The sequence below is a fragment of the Girardinichthys multiradiatus genome, chromosome X, assembly GCF_021462225.1.
Source record: "Girardinichthys multiradiatus isolate DD_20200921_A chromosome X, DD_fGirMul_XY1, whole genome shotgun sequence".
Lineage (NCBI taxonomy): Eukaryota > Metazoa > Chordata > Actinopteri > Cyprinodontiformes > Goodeidae > Girardinichthys > Girardinichthys multiradiatus.
The window spans coordinates 9024241-9035103 of record NC_061817.1 but is presented as its reverse complement, the minus strand read 5'-3'; the positions used below and the strand labels follow the sequence as shown (position 1 = coordinate 9035103).

The 10863-nt window shown below is 40.3% G+C and overlaps 1 protein-coding gene across 1 annotated transcript in view; it reads right to left on the bottom strand.

Moving 5' to 3' along the window:
• Nucleotides 1-10863, bottom strand: part of LOC124863167 (voltage-dependent calcium channel gamma-3 subunit-like) — a 36093-nt gene that overhangs the window by 10749 nt on the left and 14481 nt on the right. The window contains exons 2-3 of the mRNA XM_047357433.1: nucleotides 6988-7071; nucleotides 1760-1900 (exon numbers count right to left, since the gene is read on the bottom strand). Of these exons, the coding sequence (XP_047213389.1) occupies nucleotides 1760-1900; nucleotides 6988-7071 (225 nt within the window). The remainder of the gene's footprint in view (nucleotides 1-1759; nucleotides 1901-6987; nucleotides 7072-10863) is intronic.

The window sequence follows — 10863 nt, the reverse complement described above, 5'->3', positions numbered from 1 at the left end:
ATATCTTCATTTTGATTGTATGGTGCCTTTGTCTATTAATGTAAAAAACGGTGTAAAATTTTACTTTCATGCCTTGGACAGGAGCTCAGCATCATCTAGTAATTTGATTTAAGAACTTTTCCTTAATATCACAAGTGAATCAGCTGATCTCTCATCTGCACCAGGAGCTAGAAAACACGAGGTAAACACATCTTTTAGAGCAAAGATTAACAGTGTGAAAGAACTGGGTCAGAAATTGGGTTTATGGATTCAGTAGAAAATAATCAGCTGTGAATTCAGCAGTTAGCTGACCTACTTAAACTATGTGACAATGATTTCAAAATAAACTGTGGGTAGATAAAACAGTCAGCTTGTACTATTCTGGTGCTAATTAGAAATTTTAAAACTGTTGTATTGCTGGTTTGGTGGAAAAGGCCTCGGAGAGACCTTTAACAGAACAACCGCTGTGGGAGAAAAAAAGCAGACTATCCTTCAGAAGTGGGGGAATCACCTGAGCACAAATGCAAGCAGGTTCGTTCAAAGTTGAACAGTCCACATCTGACAGAAATAAGTCACTCTTTTTACTTTTATGGTGGAAGTTCCGGTGCTGAAAGCTGATGAATTAAGTATTGGTGATAAATTTGTTTCACCCACTGTCCCTCTCAGGTTAAAGCAGGTATTAGGCCTCAGAATTAGGCCATAAAACCCTGTTCTAAAGGCTCTTGAGAGACTGATACAGTGCTGATAAAAGTTAGATCTTTAATGAATGAAATAATGTTATTCTTCTTGTCATAAAACATCCATTTTATCTTTAGTACAAGAGTAGAATTACTGTAATATTTGTATATTTAATTTGCTTAACTCATAATTAGTGAATAGATGCATTTTATGAATATAAAATTTAGGTCTGGGCTGCACGGTGGCACAGTTGGTAGCACTGTTGCCTTGCAGCAAGAAGGTCCTGGGTTCAATTCCTGGTCAGGGGTCTTTCTGCATGGAGTTTACATGTTCTCCCCCATGCATGCGCGGGTTCTCACCGGGTACTCTGGCTTCCTCCCACAGTCCAAAAACATGACTGTTAGGTAAATTGGTCTCTCTAAATTGCCCTTAGGTGTGAATGGGTGTGTGCGTGGTTGATGGTATACCCTGCCTCTTGCCCGTAGACTGCTGGAGATAGGAACCAGCTCCCCCAGTGACCCACTCACTCAATAGAATGTGTAAGGATTTATTCTTAAGGCTGATCATGAGACTATAACCCAAATATAGGTTACTGTAGCTCATGCTAAAGCTGCAGCTGCAACTGCAAACCTTTACCTTCTTTGTGGTATGTTCTTCGCAAATCAGCTCAAAGCTGCTAGATTGGACGAAAGTTGTAATTTCCAAATCTTGTAACAGATTCTGAGTTGGATTTAGGTCTGGACTTGAAATGGGCCATTCTAAAACATGAATATGCTTTCATCTAAACCATGGTAGCTCTGGTTATATGCTTACTGGTGTTGTCTTGCTAAAAGGAGAACCTTCACTGCATTCAAGGCATTCATTAATGGTATCGAACACAAAGTGTAAAATGACCTATCAGAAAGAGCAAATTGTCGGGTTAATCTTGTGACTGTTAAACAGTGGGGTAGAGTGGGTGAAATGTGTCCCTCAACAATGCTGTTCTGCTGTTATCTCTTTACATCAAGTCACAGAGAGCAGGTGATTACCACACTCCTACTCTGAAAGAGGAGAGAGGACACTGACTTTCACAAACAGGGATAGATGCACATTGATGACTAACCTGCAGATACGAAGAAGATTCCTGCGCTGAGGATGACATTGTGTCTGCTCCGGTAAAACTCACTGGCAGCCACACAGAGCCCCCCCAGAAACAGCAGACCAACACTCATAATGGGAAATATACTGGAGGCGCGAACAGCACCTGCATGCACGCAGGAAACAGGGAGGACATTTGACTCACACACACAATGAAATATTTGACTTAATATTATGTTTACTTTGAACTGATTTGAACAGATCGTTTGTACTATGGCAGTGCAACAGTTACATCAGACATAATGTTAAGACATTGGAGTTTCACATTTAGATTTAAAACATAAATCATCATATTCAAGCTGGAGACTTTGCCATCACTACTCGTCTCAGGTGCCATCTGTGTAATGGATTGATGCACAGCTTTGATTGTACATATGTGACTGGGTTACTCTATTTTCTGGACTGCCTTTTTCCTATCATGCCCTCCCCCCCTGCAATTTATTTGGACATGAAATATATATAACTATATAATATGTAACAATTTTGTGCTACAAGCTACAACTAAAAAGGAAAAGTTGGGGACATGACAATGCATGCCATTTAAGTGCAGTACTGTACAATTTTTTAAACCACATTTTATTTCGTTATCCTTTGCTTCCAAGAAGCTAGATTTCCCTCTCATAACAATACCACCCCTTCACACATTTAAAAGTGACAGTCACTGACTCAGTTTAAATGCACTGTGCTAGGAGATGGAGCCAAAACAACATGAACTGCACTATTTAGAGCATGCACTCAAGACACACATGTTGCAGTATTTTGATGCACGCCTGACTGCGCCTGAATTCAGAACGTGTTGATGCATTGCAAGGCCTTGCAACCAGAGAGTAAGCAAGAGGGAGAGATGGACGTGGAGGGAAAAGAAAGACAGATGGAGAGTCACACTGACATATGCACACTGAAATAATGAACAACAGAGAAGATAAATATGAAAGTGAGGCTGCAGCAGGGGTGAAAATTTAGAGCCCCATATATGTGCTTGATGTGATCACACAGTGAAGGATGTCTGCACACAATTTGTGATTTTTGCATCACAGCCATATAGCTTTATATAAAATGTTGATTTTTTGGGGGGGATTTATTAAAAAGATATAATTATTTTGAGCATTATTGGCCTCTGGAATAACAGCAAACAAGCCCTGCCCATTTGGCCCACAACCCTGGGCTGTATGAAAAGCTTGTCACTAGGTCCCAGCTTCCTATTGGCTAATCTACTCTGAATCCTGTGGGTTAATTGGCTGTCTCGGGGGGATGTTGGTCTTTGCTCAGTGAACATTGAAAACAAGACTCAGGCTGAATCTTTTTTTTCTCTCTTGTTGGGGCTTTCTGCTATTACATGTTGCCATAAAACTGTAACACACTTAACATGCTTACACATTACTATATAGACCCTAAAACTCATCTGTAAGAAATAAAACTTTTTATTTTAATAAAAGTCAAACATCTCAGGGAAAAAATGGAGTTGGAGAATCTCCAAGCAGACTGAATCTCTAGTATATGTTTTAATGGGCTAAGCAGGGCACAGGTTTGACTATCTCCTCTGTTTGATGGCCAAAAGTTTACAAATATAAAGGTAAAAGCCTTGCAATATATTTTATTTTTCAAAAAGCTGCATATTGGTCATATTTTACAATGACCGATATGCAGACCATGCAGATCGATTTTACAATAGAGGCATGGAAGAAAAGAGAAGCAATCGAGAACATACAAATAGGCCGGTGCTGCTGCAGCGTGATTTTGGCCCAGGAAGAAATGTCTCTATGACTGAAGCTGCGAATTGGAGTTCAGTGATGCAATTTACAAAGCAAGTCACACTTACCAGCACCACTGGTAAAAATATGTAGAAAGCCTTAAAATAAATGAATTTGTATTGCAGCTGCATAATCCCACACTAAAAATGTAGAAAAAAATCCAACCTTTAATTCAAGTACATGTATTCAGTTGCAAAACAAAATCCCACATTAAGAAATAATTGCTGACACAATTGCTAAAGGACCTGCTGTTAAAACTGTAACACTCAATTTTGCCAGTAGGGCAGCGGTTATTCTTATACAGCTTTTCACAACGTTGGTGCATCCTGAGAAAGGGCTCAATCACCATTCCCCGTTGCACCATCTCTTTAGAAGAACTCTGAAACTGCAGTTCTCGAGTGCTGGTGTCCTGCAACGCTTAGATGTGTTTCTACTTCAGAAAACATGAATTAAATAATTAGGTTATTAAAAGCGTTTAATCAATTGTTGCAAGCTGAGGAGGTAATTCAGCCATTTGACTCAGGTTCTTTGGACCAGAGTTGCATCCAAAAGTTGCATGATATCAGCCCTCAAGGTTTAGACCCCAGACACCAGACCCTAGCTGTAAATCATTTAGAGTCCAGGGTCCTCTTTTATGCACTCTTCTCTAAAGCTCACTTCACATGTTTTTTATAGGATTTAAATCTGAGGAGTGAGATGGCTGCAGAAGAAAGTTGAATTTGTGTAATGTGTTAAAGATTATCACTTTAATCATAGTTCCAAGGTTCATCACAGCTCCCCTGGTGGACCCCCTGCAGTTTGCCTACCGGGCAAACAGGTCGGCAGGTGATGCAGTCAACTTGGAACTATACATTTTATCCTGCAACACCTTGACCACCAAAGGATTTACGCCAGGTTCCTGTTTGTGAACTTTAGCTCGGCCATCAACCCAGACATCTTCCACCAGAAGCTCATCCAGCTCAAAGTCCCGGCCTCCACCTGTCAGTGGATCACCAGCTTCCTAAAGGACTGGCGGCAGCAGGTGAGGCCAGGGAGCATCTTCTCCTGCACAAGAACCATCAGCGCCAGCGTCCCCAGGGGACTGTTCTATCCCCACTTTTTTTCTCCCTCTACACAAATGACTGTACCTCAGTGGAGCCGTCTGTGAAACTCCTAAAGTTTGGAGATGACACCATTGTTTTTGGACTGATCCGGGACGGTGATGAGTCTGCATTCAGACAGGAGGTGGATCGGCTGGTACACTGGTGTGGTCAGAACCACTTGGAACTTAACCCACTCAAGACTGTGGAGATAATGGTGGACTTTCGGAGAACAACACCCCCACACAGCCCCCTCAACATCCTCAACAACACTGTATCTACTGTGGACCACTTCTGGTTCCTAGGAACCACCATTTCTCAAAACCTGTGATGATCCTCACATATAGACAATGTTCGGAAGACTGTACTTCCTGAGGCAACTCAAGACATACAACCTTCCACGGGAGCTGCTGGTCATCTTCTACACTGCCATCATTCAGTCGGTCCTGTCTTCATCCATCTCAGTGTGGTTTGGCTCATCCACAAAACAGGACAGGTCCAGACTGCAACGAATAATCAGGTCTGCAGAGAGAATAATCAGGGCTGACCTTCCCTCTATCCAGGATTTATACAGGTCAAGGGTCAGGAAAAAGGCAGCTAAAATCTCTGCAGACCCCATACACCCTGCACACAAACTGTTTAGGCTTTTACCTTCAGGTGGCGCCACAGAGTGCTGTCGGCCAAAACCAGCTAAAACCAGCTGCCAGAGAGACAGTTTCTTCCCCTAGGCTGTTTCTCTGATGAACACTTGACAGTCGGAGTTCCAGAACAACACCATTCATACTTGAACTGATCCCACATTATATTATATTGTAAAGTCACTTGTGTATATATGTACATTTAAAAAGATATTCTTTATTTTTAAGAGAAAAGTGTACTGAAGTCAAATTCCTTGTTTGTCAGTACAAACTTGGCAATAAAGCTGATTTTGATTCTAATCTAACATCTAGAATAAACCAGATTTTTACATAAAAACTCCTGGTATTTCAAAGAGCTTGTGATGCCATATAGTCTGAATAGGTTTCTAGAACATTTGGAAGAAAAACAGGCCCACAGCATCACAGAACCTACACCATGCTTAACACTGGGCACTTTTCCAAATATTAATCCTTTGTGTCACCCACCTGGAGTGTTTGTTCATGAAAAGCTCAATCTCAGTACATGTTTCCAGTTAAAGTTCCAGGACAGTTTAGCAAATGCCACGTGTTAATGTCTGCGATGGTAGGAGAGAAAAGGCTTTTTACAGGGATACTTCCTCGCCCATAGACTGCTGGAGATAGGCACCAGCTCCCGCGTGACCCACTATGGAATAAGCGGTAGAAAATGACTGACTTCCTAAACATGACATGTAGATAGTGTTTTTGCAGTTGTTTTACTGGCATGGCATTCCCAAGAAGCCACTTTTTCTGAAGCTCTGTAAAATTCAGCCAGGGAGATTTCTTTTTTTTAACCTCCCTTGTCTCCCTGCTCACTGTGTGTGCTATAAAGTCAAATATGGGTCCTCATCCAGCAAGTGGCAATGCGAAATTGACTGAAGGTCATGGATTAATTAGTACATCCTAGAAAATCCATGTACAAAATTAAAAAAGGCTTTAATTACGTTTATTTTGCAGTTTTTATTAGGGGTGTCAATAATTGTGCCACCATTGATTGTGCTAAAAACTATTTTATTTCTCACGAATGGATTTTCCCCCCACTAAATAGTATACTGAGAATTAAATTTTTTGTCTAAAGTTTTTCAGTGTTAAATCCTGCTACTGTAATAAAAGATACATTTTTAGAGGGTTGCCCACATGCTTGTCTGCGTGTGTATGTGTTGGGAGAGGATGCAGGTTTAGACTGACATACACACTTGCTGGTTGTCAGGACGCAACGTGGATAAGTTCATATTACTGTCACAGCTCCAGTCCAGTAACAAACATTAAAACAGCAAGGTAATTGGAATACTATGGCCACCAGTGCTCTTACAATGTAGCAAGGGATAAGATGAAAACCGCTGGAAATAGCTTATGATGGAAATCACTGAGTGACTGAGAACAGTTCTACAGGGGTTCCTGTATTGTTGATCAGATTGTACATGTTCATAATATAGGTCATTGGTCACTCGTTTATTCCTATTATTTCTCAGTTTTTTGTTCCATGTGTAAAAAGAAGAGTATAAGAAAGTAGTTGTGGTGATCTCAGATGCCACAGTTATTTGTGGGAACCTGTAAGGCTCAAAGAAAGTGTTACTGTGAACCTGAGGCCAGACGGCAAAACCAAAGAAAGGTTATGGAAACTAGAAAAAAACATTGTATGATGTTACTTCCTGATGTGAAAGTTGTTTTTATTACAGCCAAGTAAAGATGGGAGTAGTTACTCACGTAGGAGGTATTCAGCAGCATCCGCCTCATAGTCGGCGTCCTCTGGAAAATGATCAATCTTCTTACAAACACCTCTGAATGTTCCTGCAGAAAACAACACAACTCAGTTTAAATCCACAGTTTTTTAATAAAACACAATTCTCTGATGGTTTTCTTGATTGCATCCACAAACACAAGATTGGTTTTGACAAGTGTGTGTTGAGGTAATTATTATGCTAAATTTAAGAGTAATTTGTTAATGAATCCTTTGTCAGCTAAATGAAATTGGCAGTCTAAGAATGATTTCTCACTCTCAACCATCTACACAGTCACAACCAGTTGCTTTGTACCAGCATTGCATGAGTCTCAGTCTGCACTTACAGTCCACATTAAGGTTCACATTGTATTTAGAGTCCATAGGCACATGATTATGTTGGAAAATGGGGGAGCAAATTTCCCAAAATGTAGAGCATTAAAGAATGCCTGTCTGTTTGGTTTGTTGGTGAGTATATGAAATGATGTTGGATTATGAGGACAAATTAAACCTGCCTCCTACAGCAGCTCATTTTGCTGCTCTAACATTAAAACTATGGCTACAACTTCTGGTTATTGTTTTAAAGTGAAACTGTTTTCAGACTATAAAATGAGGCAACCATTTTTCAGTTTGATCCAGACTGAGGTTCTACAAATAAAGATCCTCACTGAATTTTTAGCCCAAAATTAAAGCTGCACAGTAGGAATGCAAAATATATCCCAAATATATGCAACATGCATATCTCAAATAACTGCTTAGCCTGCAAGTACCATCAATTCGGGCTCTCTGTGCCTGTAATATGATTGGTGGCTCTTGCTTAATGCAGCATGAAAGCTTTAGAGGGTAAAGGGGTGGTAAGGTCATCAGGAAACTACAAAAAGGATGTATCAATGCCAAAACAGCAGAAACTGTCCAGAAGCAAATAAAACCTTGGTGTTGAGGTGGAAACAAGGATTTTAAATAAATAAACAGCACATTAAAGACCAAGGAACACAGCGGTCATGTCAAGAATAAAGGAGTGGGGAAGTTTAAAGCAGGGTTAGGTTATAAAAAGTGAAAAGGGCCTCCGAAACTGACAAAAGACAGACAAAGCACAGGATTAATCAGAGAAGCAACCAAGTTTGCCTCAACCGTACAAAACACTGGCTGGTAGAGAGGAGTAGCTCACCTGGAACGATTAGAAAGATTTAAACCATATTGACTGAAAAGCAGTTGATAATAAATATAATCACATGGTCCTACTGCATGGCTTACTGAAAGGTGCAGCATACTCTGAGATACATATAAAGATGATTTAAAACATGTAAAAAACTGTAATCATAATTGAATTGAATTGTGAGGTCAGCCAAGATTCACATCTTTAATCAAAACTAGAAAAAAATAAAAAACACAGCACAAGCCAACTGAGACAGAGAAACAGCAGATGACAGAAGACAGAGCAAGAGCAATCAGGCTGTTTACAGGAAACACTAATGAAAAGTCTTATCAGACCAAGCACGCTGGGACACACACATTCACAAAAAGTTACCACATTAAGGAAAAAACACACAGTCTGCTAACAGACATCAGGAACAGAAACGCAAACCAGGCTCGTTAACATGATGCATGAACATCATCAATCACGCATGTAAGTAAAAGTCTTCAGCATCTACATTTCTGTGTGTGTGTGTTTGTTTGTGTCATATTAAATCGGATGCAGCCTCCTGCGGGCGTGCCATGTGTCGCGCAGAGTGACTCATCCTCATCCCCAACCCTTCACACGCATCCACCAGCATCCCTGGTGTGTGTGTGTACGCGCAAATGCCTGTGAAAGTGTGTTTGTACATGACATGCAGATGTGTAACTACCCCTGGCGTGCATCTTCCCACCCATCATTCAGCCCCATTCACACATGGTCAACACCATGGGAGCAATGAAAGAGAGCGGGATGGAGGACGGATGAAGCTGACAGAGAGATGAAGAGAGGGAGGGAGAGAGAGGAAGGGCTGGCTGAAAGAGGTCTGATGGTAAAATGGCACGGGGGAATCAGAGAGAAAAGAGGGAATAGAGGTTGGCAATGAACAAATGAATGACTAAACCTAATGGCTTTTTTGCACTTGAAGAGGCTCTTTCCAGTACCCACACTCAGAAAATTATTCACAAACTGATTCATCCAGCTCACGCACTTGAGGAAAGTAACCTCGATTTATAGTGTAATAACTTTTACAGGAATCAAGGTCTGTTTAGATACACTTTAATAGTTGCACCATTCAATCCAGCTTCTGAATACAACCGTATGCGTAGTACTGCTAATAATTCACAGCTCTTTCATCTTTTCATTAACGCTTTTCCTTCACTTCTGTCTAAAGTGCAGCGACCCAGGATCTCAGAGGAACGTTTAAAATGATATTCATATCTAGAGACTAAAGGTCTTGCTGTATGCTTACACTCAAAATGAAGTGGTTGCCATGGCTACATATACTTAAAGCTTATTTCTAGCCCCCCTCCCCCTTCTTTGCTCTATGCTCTGTATGGTGGTGATCCACTATGAAGAAGAGCTTTTCACTTTCCAAAGCACTCAAAAAAACAAAACTGTTTAAAGCTGAGAGTTGAACCAACACTAAGAGTTATGATTAAGTTGAATCAGCAGAAAATAATTAGCTGTTAGACTGATAAAAAAATCATCTTTTTAAAAAAGGCAAAAATGCTTTTATAGTAGAGTAAGTTCATCACCTGACTGTAATGGTGCTTTAAGTTGACTTTTAACATGGCTTCCGGGGTGTATGGTCTCTGTGGTAAAGAAGATATTGACAGATGTGCACTAATAAAATGGAGTCCACTGTAAAAGTTGGTATATTGAGGAATCTGGTTATTTGTGGGCATCCATCCATCTATTTATCCATTCATTGTCTGAGATCAGGTCACAGGCCCATTTCAGCCACTTCTATCCAGGATCTTATTCTGATGCATATCTCATGACCAAATGTGAATGTTGAAGTGTAGATGGATTGGTTCATTGGAAGCTTCAGCTTTAAGCTAAGCTCTGTGTTCACCATGACAGACTGGAACAATGCCAACATAACCGCGGATCCCATCCCCATATCCATCTCTCACTCCATTCTTGTTGTCACTCATTCAATAGACACCAAGAAACCTAAACTCTGTTTAAAGCATAAAGAGACTGACCCCTGATCCAGAGGAAGCAACCAACCTTTATCCAGCTGAGAACCATGACCTCAGACTTGGAGGAGCTGACTCTCATCCCAACTGCTTCACACTTGGCCGTGAATCACACAGATTCAAGATGAAGGTCAAGGTTTGAAGACACCAACGGGATCTCCCAATTATGCTTACGATAACCTTAAATCTAGTAGCTTTAGTCCTCTGGCTGTGTGCTGCAATATCTACCCATGAGTTGCCAACCATGCCATGGTGAAAAGGTCAGACCAAAACATTTCAGAAAAACATTCTGCGAAAGATAAATTCAATGCATAACAACTTTTATCTATATAACTCTATACTGGGGTGATGTGTGTGATGTTATTTATCAAGTATGTTTAATGGCTTTTCCCATTAATTTAAGTGATGTAGAACGTCCTGCTGAGAACCAGCTGGATAAACAGTAACTAAGGTAAGAATTTAGATCAATTTTGCAGTCAATGGTGTCAGAGGCCCTTTTTATATCTAAAAATATAGCAACCAGATGTTCATTTTGACCAGGAGACCATTAACTTTAACATAACACAATTTCCTTCAAACATTTTTTAAAAATAATAAACAAATTAAATGCAAAACAAGTAAATGAATGAAAGGTAATACAACACAGAAAAAAAATACATTTATGTTTCTCCAGGGTCATAACCTTTTTAGCAAGTCAGCATCCT